Raw genomic sequence first — 23,277 nt, 5'->3', positions numbered from 1 at the left:
TACCATCGTATTAAATAACACAATTTCTGTTCTGTGGGCTTTTTCTACACTTTAGCAAAATTGTTCTGCTGATGCTTTCAAAATACACTGTAGAATGAAAGTAGTGTTATAAAGCTCATGTCTGGCTTACAACATCTGAACAGATGAGCACATTAATTAGATATATCAGTAGGAGATATTAGAAGATTCTCAGCATGGTAATTTAGGGAATGCCTTGAAATTTACTTAATTTACCCTCTATTTCAACATATACATTGAAGAATATGAAAATTGCATATGCCAATCTTCTCATAGCTTGCAGAACTATTTTATGCTGCACATCACCTCCTTACTGTTGGGGATTCCTCCATCAGGATATCACAATTGAAGCAATGTGAAAAGAAAAGTTAGAAATCTAGTTAGCTATAGCTTTTAACTTCTGCTGCTTTTTTCTCTGGTGATTGTCAGCAGCAGTCTAAGAAGCCAAGATTCAAGAGTAATTGATAATTAACCAATGATTCCAATCCAAATTGCTAATTACTGGCATATTATGACTGTGGTGCAATTTTGCAAATAATTATTGTGTGAGGACTTCTGCTATTACAGTGCAGTCCCACTATTTTGAAATAATCCTGTAATTTCTACATTAGTTCTTTTAAGTCAACTGGAGACAATCTCAATAGCTTTCTACTGTGTTCCCAAGTCAGGACCAGCAATACAATGCTCAAGCAAGGGCCAGTGCCTTTAAAGGGTGGATAGAGACTGTAAGTTTACAGTTACTGAAGTGCTTTACTGTTGATACACTTTTGCATCCCACTCTAACCATTTCTTTTAATTATAATTTTAAAGGCCTTGTGGGTGAAAGTTCTGTATTTGGTCTTAGTTCAACAGTTCAATACTTAGTTCAAAACTTAGTTCAGTACTATTCATGGTAGGAAGTCTTGACATTCATCAAATGCTACCTTTTGGAACTGTCTGCAGAACAATTCCCTGGATATCTGTCTCCCAAAATTCCGTTGGCCCCAAAAGCTTAGCAACCTCTGCCAGAGGTTAAGTGTCCAACAGGTAAAACAGCAAAAAACACACACAAACCAAACCAAACAAAAAAAAACCCCCAAACCAATTTACATGTTCGTATTGTCTTTTTATAAGAATCAAAGAGGTAGCTGGTGTAGATCTCAACCTCCACACGTATATGATTTTGGATGCAGTCTAATTTGTTTGTACATGTTGAAGGAGTGTCAATAAATCAAAAAGGGACTGGAGAGGGCTTTATAGCAGTTGGTGGTAGCTGAACAGCTCCCTACTTGCCATCCTTTCCTGTTATTCTACCTATTATAGACTAAATTACTTTTAGTCTATAGTGTGTGTGATGCAGGATTTGAACTAAATGCAGGATTGCACTAGTGGAATATTTGTATAGGTCTAGGTGCTGTAGTACAAAATTGTGAGTTTTAGAGGATGTGTGCTGGTATTCAGATAGATCCTAGATCAGGCATCCCCAAACTCGGCCTTCTAGATGTTTTTTGGGACTACAACTCCCATCATTCCTGTCCACTGGTCCTGTTAGCTAGGGATGATGGGAGTTGTAGTCTGAAAACATCTGGAAGGCCGCGTTTGGGGGTGCCTGTCCTAGATCATTCTTTCCTACCTAGAATTTTCCCTATCCAGGCACTGAATATCAATATGTATGGCTATTGTTTGCATCAAACATACTGCTTTTCAGATACACTTTTGAACGCATCACTTTGTTCTGGAGTGCAATCAGCTGATTCAGAATTACTTACTGTATATGTTAATTAATCCACTGTGATATCAATTCTAGCCATGTCTCTAATGGAAATAAAGTTTTTGAATTTTGGGGATGAATCTGCAAGAGCTACACATGACAAGCAGGATTCATTTCATACTATTATTAACGCACAGTGAATTGACATTAAAGGAAACTCATTGATATTAGAACAAATGAAAGAATTAAACACAATTTAAACTACAAACTAGAAGAAATGAGAATTGTATAAACTTGCCATACTAGAATACACACATACATTTTATTCATAGCTGTGAAAATTCTGTTCAACTGCGTATAGCTATTTGTTCTCAAACTATGCATTATATGGGGCTCCCTATACCTGGGTGTTACTCATCTAAGTCTTACTCAGAGTATACTCATTAAAATTAATGAACATTAATTTCAGTGCATTTACCCTGAGTAAAACTTAGTTGAATGCCACCTGGGTTATTTAAACTATACATATATACAAATACATGTATGTGTTTTTGTTTAAAACATACATGGCTTAGACCAGGGGTCTGCAACCTTTAAGACAAAAAGAGCCACTTGGACCCGTTTCCGAAGAAAAAAAAACTGGGAGCCGCAAAACTCATCATTATAAAAATAGCTTTTTTTGTCACTTTTTTTATTATTTCTTTGTTTGACCCCTCAGAATTTATTCCTCCTCATAGAAATAAACATTAAATTAACAAGTTACCTTTTTGTGTGTGTGTGTTCTTCACTCCCCTTCAAAACAGTGACCAGCGTACATGCCCCCTTTCAATGCAGTGACCAGCGTACATGCCCCTTACAATGTAGCGGGCAGGCGGGAAGGTGACGTCGGCACGGTGCGTGACTAACGCACACATCGCCCCCATGCGACGTCACAGCCAGTACAGCGCCTGCCACAGTGGGGAGTGTCGGGGCGCACAATGCGCCTCCTCCCCTCGCTAGTATCCGCCCCGGAGCCGCGGCAAAGGTGTAACAAAAATGTACCACAATGGCAAAACATTAGTAGATTTAGTGAGGGTTTTGTGTTTTTTTACCCTAGGTGTTTTTTGTTTACAGAATGAAAATTTTGAATTACACGTGTCTGAAATTTGTGGACATTGGCTGCAGCTGTGCAGGTGACCATATCTAGTAGCTCTGCTTCTGTGTAAATTCTGCAATAAAAAGTGACCCTGGTGTGACTTTCAACCTAGTTTATGTGGAAGAAAGTTCAATCACCCAACCCAACTTTTTCTCCACTCCTCCCCTGTCCCTACATGATTGTAAATGAGAGCTGACACACCATGCATCTGCTGTTTGGCTGTAGGTGGGGGATTGAATGTTTAAGTGTCCCCACATAAAGAGAACATTAGGGTTGGAATTCTTCTCCTTGGGCAATGAGATCACAATCAAAGGAGAGGCTACCCAGGGAAGCAAAAGCTTTGAACAGAAGGGGTGGAGCACACAGCATTCACAGGAAATGAACAACTTGGCACAGAACCACAAAATCTATTTAAAAAGGCAAAAAATACAAAAAAGATACAATAGATACAAAAGATACAAAAAAGATACAAAAGATAACAATAATTATGGCTGTGACCCACTCACAACTAGTTGTGGTTTGGCAAATAAATATGATTAATAAACATAAAACACTTAAAGATTTGATAATCATCACAATTGGGGTCAGTAGAGACTGGGTGTGGCCAGGTTGCTGCAGAAAATAATTGTTTCTTTAGCTGCTTTTTGTTTCTTTGCGTACCGGGCAAGAATAATTGAATTTTTCTTGTTCTTTTTTTTTTAATGCCTAATGTTCTGAACTGCACTCTTAATAGGTTATAACATGACTATCATGCTTTCCTGAGCCTTTCATCTTCACTTTGCTACATTGCACTTCTTCCCACAAACTTGTTTATAGCGCTTTCTCTCTCTCTCTCTCTCTCTCTCTCTCTCTCTCTCTCTGTTTGTGAGTGTACATACACTCTTGTACGCACACCCATATGTTTATGGATGCATCTGTCAGCTGCAGATAGCATTTCATGTGCCTGAGAAAAGTGTTCTTTGACCCACCAAAGCTTATGGCCGAATACTTGTTCGTCTTGAAGTTTCACTGGACTAGTGCGCCCCCCCCCCCGATTAATTCTTGGCTTTTTAGACTGCTGTTGAGTCACTAATGGAAAATCTTTAAAAAGAAGGATGTGTTCCAGTTTTGAGTTGGTACACAGAGTACAGAAGCATCCATATACACCAGCGAACCAAGAGGCTGGTCATGTGGTACTGTCTGCTCTTATATTTTGCCCCAAGCTTCTACTGTAGATATGCCATTCTCTGTTTTATCATGGCCATGCTAGACATGTACCTCCAGGGTGAGCTGTGTTATAGCAATGACAAAACTGTTCTGTGCCTTCCAGCAGGGATTCCAAACTGCTCAGGCAGATAAAGGCCCTTGCATGCAGTTAAATCTTGCTTGTAATGCATTGAAGGTTTGGCCACAGTCAATCTGTAGCTGAGGAAAGTCTTGCTGGTAGAGAGATAGGATTTCTGAGAGACCTCTACAACAGCCAATATCCTCCTAGATGTGTCTATCTGTTTGCAGCTCTCTCTCATTCTTTAACCTCCTGTTAGACAAACTTACCCCAACTGCTGCAAAGGTCTGGGTTGTGCACACTTGATTTTTATATTGAAGAAGGAAGGTGGAGATTTTTAGACCTTGAAGCCTATTGTGCAGTCCATGGATCAAAACAACTGTCCTGCTTTGGTTATTTCCCTTAATAGACAATGTATTTTGTGCTCTCCTCCTTTTTTGTTATTGTAAAAATAAGTTGCCACAGTTGGCGTTTTGTGCAGACAAAATCTTTGGATTCAACCCAAAATCACCAGCTCAGGTTCTGAGTAATAACAACACGTGCTTTATTCCTTGTTATTGGAAGGCATGGGGGAGAGAGACAAGAAAGCATTTTCTATTAAAGAAGCTTTTATGATGCAGGGAAGAGGGCATCTAGAATTTGTCACAAGAAGGTAAAAGATACTACAAATAAGAGAATAAACAAAAATTATGCAAAATCATAATACATGATATAGAGCCAGTTTTTCTGAAGGTAGCCTTAGTTTTCACTGCCAGCAACAAATAACAGATCTTGCTTTCTGAATTCTGGTTAAAGAAATAACTGCTGCTCCCCTGCTAAGAACAGCAAAAAAATCTGGGACACTTGCCCCAATCCTTCTTTTAGCCATACAGAAGATACCACATTCTTCCTTTAGCCATTTTTGTGTTTGTGGTCTCTGCACCGCTGAAAATGTGCATATGTAAAGCTACCTACAGAAGTGTGTGGAGCTTTAAGAACAAGGTATTTGTAGCCCTGGGGAATAAAATGGATTCTTCTTTGTGCACAGATAATGTGTAGAGTAATATTTATGTTTCTGTGGAAATTTTGAATGTGGCCATATTCATTTTGCTGATATGGACATCTGTATCCTTTATTCACAAGAATATTGAATTCTATGCCATAGAATATGTATTTCTGGCCATGCAGCAACAAGCTACTCAAGCTACTATGTTGGTCATGGAACACACATTCACTGTTTGATTTTGTTCATGCAGAAGCCTTATCTTTGCTGCTCTTCATATATTGATGTTCAGTTTGCATATCATAGTTACCACCTCTGTTGACTACAGTACTGCTTTTTCTGTGCAGGAATGATTTCAGTCATTTGTAGGCCCTTTGTTACCATAGTATCATGTCCCCTTACTGCTGCTTCCCTGAGCCTACATACTGTACTACTGGCTGACACTAGAGAGGGTGGGTTCAGGTTTGTTGTGTATTGAGTCAAAGGATTTTATATCTGTATTATTATTGTCTGTATTGCATTAGGGTAAAGTAACTGCCTTTTGGTTCCAGAGGGTACAGCTACTATTGGTTCATTTAAGCTGCTGTATTTGGATCCTCTGTCTTATTGGTTTCCTCCAAAAGGCAGGACTGTGATTGCCGGATATTGTTCCCTCCAAAATGTATCCTTTCTAGCTTGTTCCCTGTCCCTATAAATGTAGCTCTCCCCTCCTCAAGTCTCAGTCTTGTTTGCTTTAATAAAGAAGTGTTACTAGAGAACTGTCTCCAGCATATTATGTCAAGAGAGCTGAAATCACAAACCCCACGTCACAACAACTGGCGACGAGGATGGGATCCGGAATGCTGAGGAGCGGTTAACGCAGCCCTGCCTCAGAGTCCGGATTGAAGCTAAAACAAGACTCACTGGCCAGCTGAGAAGACGACCCTGCCCACAGGACAATGGAGAGTCCAAGGGTATTGGAGCCCTTCCAGCCATCAGAGCCCCACACGTGGGAAGACTACGTCGAACGCTTCGAGTTCTTCGCGGAGGCTCAAGGGATCACCGATGCCAGCAAAAGAAGGGCCACATTCCTGTGCTACTGTGGGCCTGAGATCTTCACGCTGGCCAAGGCATTGCTTGCTCCAGCGAAGCTAAGTGAGACATCTCTCAAAGATATTCTTGCCTGCCTAACAAGCCATTTGGCGCCTACTGAGACCAAGATGGCCTGGCGGATGGAGTTTCCTAAGAGGCAGCAGCGTGCTGGGGAGTCTGTATCTGCATTTCTAGCTGAACTGCGGAAGCTCGCTCAGCACTGTGACTTCCAAGATCTGGAAGAGACTCTCCTGGATCGTTTTATCGGTGGTCTGAGCAGCAAGAAAGCCAGAAGACGCATCGTGGCTAAAGAAGAGGTTACCCTTGCTTCAGCCTTGAAGGAGGCCACCGCCACGGAGAATTATGAAAGAGAGGAGCTTGATGCCAGTCGCAGGGCCCCTAAGCCACAGATAGAAGTTGCGCATGCCATGGACGAGCTAGAGGCTACTTCGAGCCAGAGCCCAGTCCGTGGGGTCGAGTCAGTGCGTCAGGCCTGCACAGTGCACAAAGATCACCGAGGCAGGTGCCCTGGTTGTGGCGGAAACCATGAGCGGAAGAGTTGTCGTTTCCGGGATGCTATGTGCTGGACGTGCGGGAAGACAGGTCACATCGCCAGGGTCTGTAGATCGGCGGCGTTGGGAGCGACAGGAGCACCTAGACTGGAGCATCGCAGACCGCCCACAGCAACCCACGTTCTACAGGACTGCCACTACGTAACGGAGATCAACGGGAGGGTTGTGCAGTTTCCAGCGCAAGGCAAGGCACACGTCAAGGTGAAGATTGAGGGTCAGCTGTGCGACATGGAGGTGGACTCCGGATCTGGATTCACTATCGTGTCGGACCAGACTGCGAGGACATTCTTCCCCAGGGGTAAGTTGCCCCCTCTGGAGCCCTTCCCGGCAACTTTGCAGTCATACTCAGCGGGCCGCATCCATGTCATGAGAATGTGTGCCGTGAGAGTACAGTTCCGGGACAAACAGGCGGTACTCAAACTGGTGATTGCGAAGGGCAGTCGCCCCAGTCTCCTGGGCACTGACTGGTTCCCCGCCCTGGGACTGAGTATATCAGGGCTTAGTTCAATCCAAACCTGCCCTGAGATGAGTGAGGCATTATGCAAAGAATTTGCTGGTCTCTTTAATGGAAAACTGGGTTGTTATAAAGGGCCCCCAGTTGACTTCGAATTGGACCCTGGGGTGGCCCCAATCCGACTCAAACCAAGGCGAGTGCCATTTGCACTGCAACCCAAGATCGAAGCAGAGCTGGATAAATTGGTCAAGCAGGGAGTTCTCTCACCCGTGGACTCCGCTAAGTGGGAGACTCCAATCGTCATGCCCCTTAAAGCAAATGGGGAAGTCAGGATCTGTGCTGATTACAAATGTACTATCAATAAGGCACTCAGGGGAAACTCATACCCCATTCCAGTCGTATCACATCATTTGTTCTTACCCCAGAAAGCTTCGGTAGCTGAACTATTACTTAGAGTGTTGCAGAAAAAGAATGTGTGGCGATGGGGGCAGGAGCAGCAGAAGGCTTTTGACTCCTTGCGAGGAATGCTGAGTAGCAGGAGCGTCCTTGCTCATTATGATGAGTCAAAGCCGCTGGTCCTGGCATGTGATGCCTCTCAATACGGTCTGGGGGCGGTGCTGAGTCATAGGGAACCGGATGGGTCGGAAAAGCCCATCTCTTTCTATTCCCGTACGTTGTCGGCCACGGAGCGCAACTATGCTCAAATTGACAAAGAGGCACTTGCAATTGTGGCAGGAATCAAAAAGTTCCATGATTATGTGTACGGTCGCCATTTCTCCATTGAAACGGACCACAAACCACTGTTAGGGTTGTTCAACCCGAACAAACAAACGCCACAAATTCTCTCCCCCAGAATGTTGCGTTGGTCTATATTCCTGAACGGGTTCCAGTACACCTTGACCCATGTGCCGGGGAAGCAGTTGTGCCACGCTGATGCGCTGAGTCGATTGCCCCTTCCTGGCGGGAGCAATGAGGATCCTGCTCCAGCGGAGCACATAATGATGCTGGAAACACTTCCGGGGGCTCCTGTAACGGCTACTGATATAGCTGAGAAAACGAGGAAAGATGCTGTTCTCTCCCGTGTGCTCACTTGGGTGGGGAGGGGGTGGCCAGGTGGTCCGCATGAAGACAAATTCAGGCCTTATGCGACAAGGCAGCACGAGTTGTCCATGCATAAGGGTTGTCTCCTGTGGAGATAGGGTAATCATCCCAGCACCACTGAGAAACAGGGTTCTTGAGACGCTTCACATGGGACACCCGGGAATGGTCAGGATGAAGTCGCTAGCCCGATGTTATGTTTGGTGGCCTGGAATGGACCAGAACATAGAACAATGGGTACGAACATGCAAGGCATGCCAAGAGGTGCGGCCAGAAGTGGCCAGAGCACCAGTTCACTGGTGGGAGCAGTCCAGATCTCCCTGGAGCCGGCTGCACTTAGATTTTGCTGGGCCATTCCAGGGGAAGGTCTTTTTGGTTATCGTCGATGCATATTCCAAATGGTTAGAAGTGGCGATGGTCCCTAGCATGGCATCAGCTGCCGTAATCAAGGTGTTGAGGCAGCTGTTTGCAACCCACGGGTTACCTGAGACCATTGTATCAGATAATGGGGCAGCTTTTGTATCCCAAGAATTCAGGGCATTCTTGGCTGATAACTTCATAAGAGGGGTCACATCCGCGCCCTTTCACCCATCCTCCAATGGGCAGGCGGAGCGCATGGTAAGAACAGCCAAAGAATCCATTGCGCGCTTAATGGAGGGTAACTGGTCAGCTCGCATCGCGCGAATGTTATTTTTGCAGCAAGCGACGCTGTGTACTGCAACGGGCAAGTTGCCAGCTGAGCTGCTCTTGGGTAGAAGACTGGTAACGGTGCTGGATTATGTCCACCCGGATAAAATGCCAAACCGTAATGCAAGAGCAACCCCCCAGGCTGAGACTGACACAACAAGGTATCTCGCCCCTGAAGATCTGGTCTGGGTGAGGAACTATTCACGAGGTTCGCGGTGGGTGGCTGGTGTGGTCACCCGGGCTAGAGGACCTGTGTCCTATTATGTGACCTTGGAAAATGGGCAAGTTTGGAAGAGACATATAGATCAGCTGAGGCGCCGGGCGCTCAGCAGAGAGGAGTCTGATAATTCATCCCTGGCTAACGACGCAGAGCTGCAAGACCAGGGTGAAAATGGCCCAGAGGCGCAGTCACCAGGGGCCTCAGCAAATGAACCAGGGTCTGCTGGTCCTCAGGATGACGAGGTACAGGTAGGGGACCCTGAGATGTCTGGGACTCTATCTGTTCCTGACGAAACCCCTATAGCAGCCCCCCTACCACAGGTGACACCCAATCCAGAACCGGCAACACCTGTTGTCAGGAGATCAAGTAGAAGTTGTAGGACCCCACAGTACCTGAGAGATTACGTCTGCTGTGCTCACTAGGGGGGGAGGGGTGTTGTGTATTGAGTCAAAGATTTTATATCTGTATTATTATTGTCTGTATTGCATTAGGGTAAAGTAACTGCCTTTTGGTTCCAGAGGGTACAGCTACTATTGGTTCATTTAAGCTGCTGTATTTGGATCCTCTGTCTTATTGGTTTCCCCCAAAAGGCAGGACTGTGATTGCCTGATATTATTCCCTCCAAAATGTATCCTTTCTAGCTTGTTCCCTGTCCCTATAAATGTAGCTCTCCCCTCCTCAAGTCTCAGTCTTGTTTGCTTTAATAAAGAAGTGTTACTAGAGAACTGTCTCCAGCATATTATGTCAAGAGAGCTGAAATCACAAACCCCACGTCACAACAAGGTTCATCCCTCAATACTATTACAGCCACAGAGTCTAAGTTCATATTGGAGCAGTAGGCGTGGGGGAAGCAGGGGAGAGAAAGGAAAGTGGCTAGAAAGTGAAGCATTGTCCTTCAAGTCTGGTCTTTCACTTGTTCCCGCATACTACCCCAACACTGATCCCAAATGGAAATGGGAGTGATTCCTAGGGGAGGGAGACAGAAATGGTTGATTCTTTTTTCTGCCAGTGCTACAGGAACTGGAGTCTTTTTTAGTTGCACCATGAGGCAAAAGAGAAACAGGAAGAGGAGAAAAAGGGCTAAGATTGGGTTGTGTAATTGTGCTGTTAAAGCATGCGCACAAGGATAAACAAAAATGGTGGCACCTAGGTCTAATTTTGAGGGTTGCGGTTGGCAGTGGTTCAGTTTGTATGTTGGGATGAGGCCCCTGACAGGTGTCCAGCCATGCCAGCTGCTGAGGAGAGGGTGGCCCTCATGCTTCTTACGGGAAAATACCCCACATTATTTATTTATTTAGCCCCACCCATCTGACAATTATTAAAAGCTTCCCAAAACAGGGCTGCCTTCAGATGTCTATGAAAAGTCATATAATTGTTTGAATTTTTGACATCTGATGGGAGGGCGTTTCACAGGACAGGTGCAACTACCAAGAAGGCCCACTGCCTGGTTCTTGTAACTTCTCGCAATGAGGGAACTGCCAAAAGTTCCTCAGAGCTGGGCCTCAGTGTCAGGACTGAATGATGATGGTGGAAGCACTCCTTTAGATGTGTTTGCACCTGGCTTTTGACTACTTACAACCAAGTGAAGATGCCTGGGTGCCAGGATGGCGCCTGACATCTCTACCATCTGGAGGTGCATGCCTACGGATCATTTGACCTGGACCGTTTTAACACGCTAATACCCCATCTTGTAGAATTCTATCAGTTATATTTTATCTGCATAATTAGAATGAATTTCTGGAACCAAAATGCTTTTTCTGTGCAGCCTAAGCAGAAGCAGTCACCATTAAGAAAAAGAGGTCAGAATATGCCAATATATATGTGGATTCTCCATGGATTTTTTCTTTAAGGTCTGAAAGCTCTTAACCTAGCTCAAGGTTGTCATCTGAACTAACCAGATATTTAACTGAGAATCAATCATAATCAGTCTGTCATATGAAAAATACGACTTTAGAGCCATCTTGCCCCAAAATGGCAACTAGACATTCTGTTTTGACAACTGTAACTCCTTTTAAGGAGCCATTTGGTGTCTAGGTTATATACCTGAGTTTCTGACACTGTCCTCAGGTATATAGGGCCAAACTGTTTAGGGCTTTAAAGGTCAACACCAGCACTTTGAATTGTGCTCAGAAATGTACTGGAGCCAATGTATATATATATTTTAGGACTGGTGGTATGTGCTCCTGGCAGCCCCTCTCAGTCACCAGTCTAGCAGCCACATTCTGGATTAATTGTAGTTTCTGAGTAACCTTCAAAGGTAGCTCTACGTAGAGTGCATTGCAGAAATCCAAACAAGAACATCTCAGTTTCTTCCCCCACTTCCCAATCTTGAGAAGCTGAAGAATCTTAATTTTTCATATATGTGGAGCATACTAAAGTTCTCAGTTTTTTGAGGTTGCAAATATATGTACAAAATATTGGTGTGAAAATCAAAACCTACCTATAGTGCTTCTTAACATTGTCATATATACTATGTAATTCAGTGGTACTAGATTTGTTCCTAGTAACAGCCGCAGTGGCGGATGTTGGGCTGTCAAATTTCAGCAGCTCTTTCTGGAATGCTAAAATTCAGCATCACCCCCACCTACCTCTCTTGCTCCGTTCTACATCACTGTTGACACGTCCCCTGTGGCACCAGTGTCCAGTGCAGCCGAACCAGTTACACTAGCCTAAAATTGCCTCGGGCAGCAGGGCTGGTTCCAGAAACATTCCTAAGCAGTAGCAGCAGACATAATTAACAACAGGGAAGGGGGGAGGGAATAAACCTTATCAGTAATGGACCAGCAATCCTATTAGATTCCAAATAACTATACTGTCTTGTAAATCTGTCTGGTTCCAATTGGCTACTTTGAAGGAGGAAGAGTTTAAGAACTGGTGCTATTGCTTCTGGGTCAATGAAAAAGCTATATGCCTACCTTGGCCTCAAGGCAACAAACTTGTTCCTAAGAGCTAGAAGCTCAGTGGAATGAGGGCACACCCATGACTTCTGTCTAGCAGGTAAATAGTTTATACATGTTGCAAACTGTGCAATACATTGGAAATTCCTCACCCTTCTGGTGATTTTCTACCTTCATATCAGTTTTTGTAATTTATTGTGTTACTTTATTTGAGAGCTTGGCATTTCTTAGATCAAACAGTGGAGGGGCAGAGGCCTCCTCACCCTGTTGCCGTACTCAGCTGCTTAACTTTTCTGTTAGCTTGATCCTTTGTTTCTGGGGCCAAGACACTGTATCAGTTGGAGCTCCCTCTAGTTTATGGAGCTGGCTTAGTCGCTGGGCTAGCTACCCTTAGCTGCTGCTGAAGCCAATGATATCAGGTGGTCTGACTCAACTTCCAGGGATTAGGAATTTGAAAGGGTGGGGGGATTTAGGAAGTGAGGTGTGGACCATGGATGTTGACCAAGAGGTATGTGGACAGTGAGTAACTGGTCATTGATGCTCTGTTGAGGATTCATTTAAAAAAAAAGAAAACTAACTAGGTTTTACCTGGTTTTAAACTGAACTGAATGCTGAAATTTGAATCTCCACAGAGCCTTATCTAAAAGCTATGCCTATGTATGATTCAAAACTGACTTCCGCTAGCTAGGTTTGTATTGTGTGGAACTGTATTGGTGAGGGTGAGGGGATTATTCCTTCTCCAAAGTTGGGATTTAGTCCAGTTTGTTTTTTTTTTTTTTTTAGTTACGGTGGTTCTTGTAGTTTCCTTGCTAGGGTAGAGCTGAAAACTTTTGGTGAGAGAAGTTTGGAAGAGACATACTTCACTCGGTCATAGCAGAGTTAGTACAGTGGCGGTTGCTTCACGAACATTAAAACTTTGTTAAATTAGCATCTGGCCAAATCCATCTTTAAACAAACATTCCTCATGAAAATACTTCAGCTAGAATACATCACAGACTCTTAGCTTTACAAATAGGTGAATGTTCTATCCACAGTTTCCAGAAATTACAGCAAACAAGTCTCCATCTGCTGGCAGTAAAATGAAGATGAAAAAGGTTCCAAACAGCTTAAGTCTGAGTAAGACTTAGTTGCCGCGGAGCGCAACTCAAATGCGCTCAACCCAAAGCACATTCAACTCGAGGTATGACTGTATAGAACAGCAGGGTAAGGTTTCAGTAAAGGTGTTGCTTTTTCCTTTTCCACTCCTCATCCTCTGCAAGAGTCAAATCATTCTACAAAGCACTTACTTGTCATGATCCTATGATCCCATTTGTCTTCAGTGGACAAAGCTGGGGATTCAGAGGTATAGAAGGGGTTTCCCCTCAGAACTGGCCCTATGTTTTTTTCCTGCAGCACAGCTGGAACCTGAGGAAGCCATTTTGCAGTCTTTGGATTCCAGGCCTGAAGCTCCAACAGAACCAGCACTGTTTGAGTCAACAGGTAGTGATCTTGATGAAGTCTCTTTAACTGATGAGACTTCATTTACTAGAGGTGGAGGTAGTCCTGCAGCTTCATCTAATGCTAAATCTTGGTTTGCTGTTCAGCAAACCTTGCACAGAACTATCCAAGACATTTACTGATTTGCTTGGACTTTGCCTTATTAGAACCTGACTTCTGCTTTGCTCTTTTTTTATCTGAACCTGAATTTTTTCATGCTTGATATTGTCTGACTAGAAGTTGAATTTGGACTTGCTTGACTTTTCCTTGTAAATTTGTGCTTAGCACTCTCGTCCTGCTTGAGCTCAAACCTCACCCAGCTGAGACCACCACCTGAAACAGACAACTATTTTGCTGTTCAAGGTCTTTGTGGGGAAACACCTCTTAGGGGCTGGTGTTACAGTGCAGCATTTTGTTGCAAGTCTTTACTTCCATATTCAGAATTTGCATTGCAGAATAGAAACCACACTTATTCAAGTGTTTGTGTTATTGCAATAGTCAGAATTTCAACTGAATGACTGTGCTATTCATTGTAATGTCAGAATGATAAATATGGGACTTATTGCTATGGCAGTAGTGCCACATGATATTAGTGTTTTGAATCAAAAACAAGCACATTGCAACCTAATGGGATGCTATATATGACTACGTGGTAGCAGTTTTTCAACTCCTTAGGTTGCAAAGAAATTTTATTGTAAAATGGTACTCTCAAAAGCGCAAATACTTCATTTAGTTTGAAAAAATTGATTTAAATATAATTTACTTAACATTTCATCACATTCTGAAAATTAATAATAACTTGTATAGCTAAAGGTGTACTGTGAGTACAAACCTGAAGTAGGATAGCAATATTTCTCAACAATGGAGCTCAGGATTTTAATTTGATAAAAGAATGCTACTTTACATATTGCTAACCTTTTAAATTAAATTGCAGACCCTTCTGCACAACCCAGCCATGGACTCTCTAGGGCACATTTTGATTTTCAGTAGAAGATTTTAACCCTGCCAAAAATATATCTGTATAGGATATACCGGTATTCTGAGAACAGCTGGGAAGATCACTGTCCTTGGTTTGGCTGCAGTTCCATGTTCTGTTGCCAATCAGTACCTCTTTCATTAATTTAGCATTACTGTATTCACATTTATTTACATAGCACCATTAACATATATGGCTCTGTACACAATTAAAGGAAGTAATTCTACCACAAAGCATGTACAGTCTAAAACAATGAATAAACAATACAATTAAAATAAGTTAAAATGTACTTCCACATTTTCAGACTCTAGATCCCCTCACCACACAGTAGTCATAAATCAGCCCTTGGAGAGTGATAACAAGTTGATCACTGTAGTAGTAGTAATGGATTTCTTGTATCAGCAGAGGCTTCACCTAGATTACCTTTGAGATCCTTTCCAACTCAGTAATTTCTTATATCTAAAACATTTTTAACATTTATCACTTAAAAAAGCAGTTGTTAATTGGAGTTATAAAATATAAAACTTGATAAATATATTTAGGAAGCTGAAAATTTCTTGGGTGATATCCAGTGTTGGTTATACTCAGAGTAGGCCCATTAGAATTAATGGACTTAAATTACATAGCACTGGATAGTACTAATTTCTGAACAACTGATTTCCTGTGATCTTAAGGAATGTTAGGCAGTTTTTTATATAAGAGAATAGCATAAATAAAGTAATTTTTTAAATTCTATAATAATTTTTCAAATGAATCTTAATTAAGTATACATCACTCTTTGAATAATTAGCAAATTAAGTCATATAGGATATGAAGGTTCCTAGTGACAGACCTTTGAACAATAGATTTCATTTTGTCTGACATGATTTATTATTTCATTAGCTTCCAATTTCCAACTTGGATCTTCAGTATGAGCTGCACACATTTATCCCCCCGCCCCAAACATCGCTTCTTGTTGCCTGTATGCCCTAGCCTAGAATTTAGGAGTTATGGTTCATCACCAAATATATCCTTCTCCATTTTTAAAAAAACAACCTTCACATTTCTGAAGAAGAGGGGGAATTGCAAGCACTAGGGTGACTGTCTCTTTGAAAAGGCAGCACTATTAAGGGAAGACACTGTGTGTTGAATTCCAGTTCTTTTGTGTAAGGGCCGGCGGTCCATTCTGTAGCATCAGAATGACAGGAGGTGTTCAGTATGATTAATGGAATCACAGCTCTGTGATTGACTAGCCCGTCTGTGCTTTCTGTGTATTTAGAATTCTGCCACTGATGACTAATTGTGAAGTTAACATTACAGTAGAGGTTGAACTGCAGTTTTTTTGTTTTTAATAGCAGAGTGAATTTGTGCATCCCTGTTTTAGCTGTTAAAGTTTAGGTGTAAAATAAATGTACAGTACTATACTGCATTTTGCTAGTTATAGGAAATAGGGGACTTTTTGAAGTTGAAATATATTATAGACTACCTTTAACATAAATTGGTGTGCATTTTATTTAAACTCAGATTATTCAGCTGTTTTCTGAATTTGAAAAGCAAGTTATCCTTAAGTAGTGGAAATAGATTTGAGATTCCAACTGTACCCAAGCAGTGTTCATAAAAAGTAGATTTTTGAGAAGGAAAGCCTTTACAGAACTTTAAAAATTATAATTTATTAATGATGTAATTATATCCTTAGAAGATACAGTTTGTTTAAACTATTCACATTTTTAGCTTTAAAAAGGGATTGGTTGCCTATGGCTGTCAAGAATACAAAGAGCTGTTGTGATCAGCCATAGAGCTTTTGTGGCTGTATGCTATACGTAGCAGCAGTGGAGAGATAATGAGTAAGCTCAAAGTGAAATCATTTTGGGGAAAAATAGGACTAAAAAAAAAAGCAATTTTATACTAAATTACATTAATTTTTATTTTGGGGAGTGCATATAATGGGAACAAAAATCAGCCTGTATACTAATAGATGCACTTCAATGCATTTTTTTATGTGTTTAACTCACCCTAAGGTTAAGCACAAGTCCCCATTGATTTCAGTGGGAGATAGCTGTGCATTTACTTAAATTTCCCATTAAAATAAATGGAGTTAAATATGCTTAGCCATAGCTGGATTGTGGAACAGGTATGTTTTTGAAGAATACAAAAACATCAACACTGTCAGAAATTTGAAAGTGTATTTGTTACTATTATACTGAGTCTTGTAAGCCACACAGTGAGAGCAATGTGTTCTGAAAGGAGAGTTAACAATTTTTAAATCAATGAATAAAATAGACAAGAAATGTGGCTAGACATGTTGTAGTTTTTAATGTGTTCAATATATTTTTAGGGCTATTCTTGCTTTCCCTACCTTGAGACAGAACACTAAAAAAATATATATTTGTTTTTAATGTCATAAAAAGCACATTATTTAGTGACCTAGCCACCATCATCCATGCCTTGGGTAGCTTCACAGATTGACTAGTGTAATGCTTCTAGACAGGGCTGCTCTTACTGTCAATTTCAAAACTTCATCTAGTCCACAATGCAGCTAAAATGGAAGAAGGTTTTAGTTAGATTCATACGCACAAATATGAGAAAAAATAATATATATGTAATTTCTCTAAAAGTATACATGTTAAAGAGACAGAACATACAGTGACAGTATCTCTTTAAAAGAAACACTGATAAAAATTAAGTGGAATGTAAACTAAGTTGAATGAATTTAAAATTAGTATTTTTATACAGGCAACTCCCCATTTGCATGGGGGTTGTGTTCTGGATCATTTTGTATTCATTTTGTATAAACAAGTTCATTAAAATAAAATAAGCAAATTTTACGTACAAACCGTTGTACGTAAGACCATTCCACCCCCTTCTGGTGTGGAAAACTGTACAGTCAATACTACATCAGAATATCGGTGTAATTGATCCGACACTAGGCAGAATTAACATAGCAAAACTTAGGGTATGTTCATATTACTGCTTACTCTGCATCCAGTTTTCTAATTAGATTGGAGCAGATTTGAGGATAAAGCACATCAAAGAGAAATATTTGTCAAGAAATCATAGGGTTGGTATGGACTGTAGCTAAAGTCGGCCCAGCATACCTGAAGGAGCATCTCCACCCCCGTCGTTCTGCCCAGACACTGAGCTCCAGCGCCGAGGGCCTTCTGGCGGTTCCCTCACTTTGAGAAGCCAAGTTACAGGGAACCAGGCAGAGGGCCTTCTCGGTAGTGGTACCCGCCCTGTGGAACACCCTCCCATCAGATGTGAAGGAAATAAACAACTATCTGACATCTGAAGGTAACCCTTCAGGGGTTTAGGGAAGCTTTTAATATTTGATGAATTATTGTATTTTAATATTTTGCTGGAAGCCACCCAGAGTGACTGGGGAAACCCTGCCAGATAATAATAATAATAATAATAATAATAATAATAATAAATGATAATTATGATGAATGTAGCAGTGGGAGCACATTAGACGTGGAGTAAGCAGTATTATGAATGTACTTTTACCAAAGGTACCCTTGCTTTCAGTGGTCACCTCTGGTGTTGGTTGCGGGATGAGGGATCAAGAAGGACAATGGAATGTTTACAACATCCTAGTTTTGAAGACTCTTGATTTGAATTTCATTCAAATTCTGGATGAAAATCATTAATTTTTGTGCTTGCTTTTGTAGTTATATATTAACTAAAACATAATGCAACGAAAACCATTTACAAATAGTTTCTCCAGTTGTTAATTCTTTATTGTTAATCCTGTGTTACCTGAAAGTAAGCCCCATTGTACATAGTGGGCATGCAAAGGTCATACTGTTCATTTTCTTAAGAAACTACATTTGTAGCATTCTCAAGTAAAGGAAATTCAAAATGAACAGCAGTTGAAAGAAAAACCATCTTGTAGTTCTCTTGACTTTACATTACTGTAAAGAATGTATATAATGTCTAATTTTCCCATTATCAATAAGTGAGCAATGATCTTGGTAATTAAACCATGTTGTAATTTATCTCCTGTCTTTTCCTAGGTGTGCTGTGTCATCGATATCTCAGGATGCCACTGGTTAAAAGAAACATAGACCCTAGGTATCTTTGTCATACAGCACTACCACGAGGCATCAAGAATGAACTGGAATGTGTTACAAATATTTCCTTGGCAAATATAATCAGACAACTAAGCAGTCTAAGTAAGTACCCCGGTATATTAAGGGACAGTGCATTTTGAGCTAATGTGTAATACAGCTGCATTTTATAGTTAAACAAAATAAAATTACTCTCTTCAAAACAATTAATTCATAATGTTCATCCCATCTTTTTTGAATCATTCCAAAATGTTCTATGTCCCCATCAATTGTGCATTTAACAAAATGTATGATGTGTAGTTTTATTGTTGACTTTAATGGTCTTAAAAGAACTGAACTGGCAGTTTTACAAAGTTTATATAAGGACTATAGAACTCAGGCAGAAATTTCTCTCTGTACTCTGCCAACTTGGTATGTGTCTGACCCGCTATTTTGAGGATAATATTGGGATAATACAACTGCCATGTATATGAACATTTCTCTGTTGGAGAGGCCCCTTTTATGTCCTTCTGCCTTTCAGTAATTTTCACTCTTCATTTGCTTTTTGGTTTTGGTTTTTTTAAAATCTAGATTTTAGTTCTGTACACATTTCTGTCAGTTGTACTACTTATGAAGCACAATGACAATTGTTAGTGAATGTTAGTAGCCAACATGTGCAGTTGCCATGCAAAACATAGATGTAATAAGGCTCCTGCTCAGTAGGCTAATAGTGTTAACCTAACCAAAGTTAAAGGGACTCGACTGATTTAACAAAAGAACGATTGACTTTTGAGACTGGTAACCTAAAGCAGAAGATTGGTAGCGCCACACAATTTTAAGGAGAGAAGGTTTATATTCCAGCCTGGGGAAAGGTTAATGGTAGAGCCCGCTCCCATGACATCCTGAATAAAGAGGAAAAGCAGGAAAACAGGTAGTTGCATATGTTTAAATTAGAGTAAACAAGAAACAAACCACTGATTTAGTGTTCAGAGAAGGGGGGGGGATATGGGATATTATTAATGGTAAAATTCAGAACCACTTTTCAACTCAAAAAGGGTCCTCAAAAACATAATTGAAAAATAACAATGTATAAATAAGCATAAACTACAAAATATTTGCAAAACACAGATTGTGTAAATATGAAGACTATAGATAATAGTATTTTGGAATGTTTTATGTGTTTGCATGAGTACTGTTCTAGTCTATTATGCTTATATTAAGTAGGCAGTAGAAACCTCCAGTCCATGGGCCATGCCATTTTGGGTGGCCATGCCCAACCGTCACTCACTTTATATCATATGACATCAGGTGCAGGATGACTAAAGTTACACCTGCAGAGGACAATCAGATGCCTTGAGAGTTTGCTCCCAGTTGTTTCTTAGCAGCCCTGGCCTACTGTTTTTACATGGAATCGGAGCCACCTGGTGTCATATGACATCAGATAATTGACAGATGTGGGTTGGCCACTTTTTTATCCAGTCCATTGGACAAAAGTGGTTCTCCAATCCTGTCTTAAGTATTTTGTCATAAACCTTAGGGGTACTGGAAGTAGTCTATATGACCTTTCCTAGTAGCACATTTAATGATTGATCATTTATATATTTCAGTTTTTGTACTGATCTTTTGCAAAAAACAAAGACACTATGGCTCTATTTAACCAGTTTGGCAAAGCTGAAATAATATTACAGTCTTACCTGTAGAAAATTGAAGCTGATTTCATATTTCATACCACAGATTTCATATTTTCACTTGTGACCTATGGTCTAAAGTATGGTCATAAAAACTTGTTTATTCATTCCCAAAATAAGAATATTTTTTAAAACATAGCTGTAGGTTAATTGCCCTGAACTACACTTTGCTTTATGTATGTAGCAGAAGTGAAAAAAGGAAACAATAAAGCTTCCCCCCTTTTCTATATTAATTTTAAATGAAGTAATACTTTAGAACCCTACAGCAATCTTACTGAAATGTATTGTTTTTCCCTCTGAAGTGTAACCACTTCAAAAGGCTATCAGATGGAATATGGTGTGTGCAGTACTGGCCTGAACTGCAACTATTTCTAGTACATTTTAACCACTGACATTATCATTTTCCATCCTGTGTCAGCCAAATGCATCCTAAGGAGAGCAGCGCAGAGCTATAGCATGTGCATAGCTTCTCTAATAAATTAAAGTCTTCAGCTTCTTCAGGATCCTTGACCCAGAAGTTCATTATGACTTCAGTTAAAAAATGAATATACGTCTCTTTTTTCAAATATGCTTATCTGGTGTTTTTATACTGGAGTATTACACTGAGTATTAGATTAGGGGAAGGCTCGGTCATGTGTTTCTCACTAATTAAAAGTTGTGTATGTGTGTATGGTTTTGTTTTGTTTTTAAAGTGACTACTTTAATTCAGTTCTCTACAAGTTGGGAGAGATGATAACCAGCACATGCATAAGAAATCTACCACTTACATGGATTATTCAGTAAGCTGCTGCCCTGTTCCCTGCATTACCACATTGAGTATCATGTCTTAAATTAGGTGATCACTGGAGTTTCAGGTGTACAGAGATAATATCAAATTCCAGATTCTTCTGCTAGTTAAGAGTTTTGCCAAATACCACTGAGACTGTAGCTGTGGCCTGGATAAGATCTAGCTTTTAGCCACTAGTGGTTCCATCTATATATCATTCTGAGTAGCGAAAGCAAGCACATGAAAACGTATTAACAGCAATTGCACTTCCATTTGTTTCTAGGATTTATTGCTCCCCCTTCACTATGGGTGCCATACAGCAATATAATAGTTCAATAATAAAATCAACATTTTACATCTCAATAGGGTGTGTCTTAAATATATATCTTAGCTGTCAAAGGCCAGGATAAAGAGGTGTGTCTTCAGCATACAGCAAAAGCTGTACAATGAAGGCACCAGGCACACTTCTCTGGAGACAGAATTTCACAGCTTAAAGGCTGCCGCAGAGAATGTCCTCTTCCATGGCCACTAGGTTGGCCCCTTGTCCATGATTAAGACATACATGATAGATGTTTTATTACCAGCAGGCCTAGTGTTTAATACACTACCACCATACCAGTTATGAACTATCCCCCTGAAAGATTGTCAGAATGGGAGCATGAGCATTTTCTTCAAACATTAACTTTGTTCCTCTGGTGGACTGTCAAGTTTCAGTGGCTGAGAAGTTCAGTATATGTGCAGGTATATTTCAATGCATTATATGGTTTTGTATCTTAAAATACTACAAGGTGAGCATTTGAGGATAAAGTGGGATTGCAGGATTTGAGATTTTATAGAGGACAAGCTCTCTGGTAAGCCTAGTCACAATTATCTCAATAATGATGGGAAAGATCAAGGGATTTTTTGAACTCATAAGGAAGTACAATTTTTTGTGTAAGCTATGAGCCATTCAGTTACCGGAATTAGCTTTTATATTGCATGAAACCATGGGATGTAGCAGGCTTTAAATATAAAGCCTGTTGGGAGAGAACTGTAAGTCCCAGTGAAATTCTTCAGGCAAATAAACAAGAAGTGACATTTTGAAATATATTATTGTATCTTTTCCAGGTTTATAATTACATATATGTGCATTTTAAATAATAAAGAAAAAGATTTCTATCAAAATGTTTGTAAAACATTGGTGATTGAGACCATAGGAAAACACTGAATGCTTGGCCAAGATAGTTGCATTTCAGGTTGCATGGCATTCAGTGTTTAAAAATATAACAAAATGCTGTGCAAGCAACCATTACAGACCTGCGCCACTTTCTTATTTTGGGAACTCTGCTCTGGCAAACTTAATTGCATTAATTTTGATACAGCAGAAGACTGGCAACACTCCAGATTCAAAACTGAATCATGTAGTGATTGAATCCATTTTATTTCATTTGCAAATACATATTTAAACACTTCCTTCCATGGTTGTCTTATGTGCATTCCATATTTTTAGAGTGCTACTGATTACTGTAATTCTGCTGTGGGAATAAAGCATCAGATGTCTTGTTGCACCTGGGAGAACACCGGGTAATAATGATTGAGAAGGGAAATAGGGCATATCCTGGATGATAAAACAAAAATGTGAACTCCTAAGAACAGGGTCAAGCTTCTATTAAGGAGAATTGCAATGTCTTAACTTTCTTAAATTGGCAAATTTTGATAATAAACAGATTTACTAAGGTGGACAATGAAGCCACTGGGTTGGGTAATTCCTCCAAGTGACGGAGACAGGAGCAAAGAATTATGGGAGGCAGGCTTATGTAAGAATGCCCTATATCAAAGAATAATTTAACAAATTTAGCTGCTTGTTGAAATTCTTAACCCTAACTTTTAAAAACTTTTCTTTACAGGTAAATATGCAGAAGATATATTTGGTGAGCTTTTCAATGAGGCACACAGTTTTTCTTTCCGAGTGAACTCCTTGCAAGAACGTGTGGACCGTTTATCTATCAGTGTTACACAGCTTGATCCAAAAGAAGAAGAACGTAAGTTTTTATGCAAATGTTATTTGTGGTCTTGTGGATCATATCAGCCATAGTTGCTATTAGTAGTGAGCATATCTGGTGTGAGATGCAAAAGACAACAACAAAAATATTTTGGGGGGAGAGATTCTAACAGAAATTGGCAGGGGGTTGTCTGAACCTGTGGATCTCCTGATTCATGGAGCCTTATGAGGCTTCAGCAAAGACCTACCAAATGTTACTGAATTGTAGCAGCACTTA

General features: G+C 40.6%; 2 protein-coding genes across 6 annotated transcripts in view; one reads left to right on the top strand and one right to left on the bottom strand.

Moving 5' to 3' along the window:
* Positions 1 to 23,277, bottom strand: part of CDC40 (cell division cycle 40) — a 93,110-nt gene that overhangs the window by 48,145 nt on the left and 21,688 nt on the right. The window lies entirely within an intron of this gene.
* The window catches only part of WASF1 (WASP family member 1), a 49,158-nt gene that overhangs the window by 9,813 nt on the left and 16,068 nt on the right, over positions 1 to 23,277 (top strand). For 3 of the 5 annotated variants that reach the window (XM_083731307.1, XM_083731309.1, XM_083731308.1), the window contains 2 exons: positions 18,533 to 18,691; positions 22,906 to 23,040. In XM_083731307.1, the coding sequence (XP_083587433.1) occupies positions 18,559 to 18,691; positions 22,906 to 23,040 (268 nt within the window). In that variant the 5' untranslated portion in view covers positions 18,533 to 18,558. Of the gene's footprint in view, positions 1 to 2,823; positions 2,881 to 13,122; positions 13,269 to 18,532; positions 18,692 to 22,905; positions 23,041 to 23,277 lie in introns of those variants that run through there. The other 2 variants (XM_083731310.1, XM_083731306.1) reach the window with 2 other exon arrangements.

This window comes from Podarcis gaigeae (genome assembly GCF_964106915.1).
Source record: "Podarcis gaigeae genome assembly, chromosome: 3".
NCBI classification, from domain to species: Eukaryota; Metazoa; Chordata; class Lepidosauria; order Squamata; family Lacertidae; genus Podarcis; species Podarcis gaigeae.
Note: the sequence above shows the minus strand (reverse complement) of the source record. Positions and strands in the feature narration are given on the sequence as shown.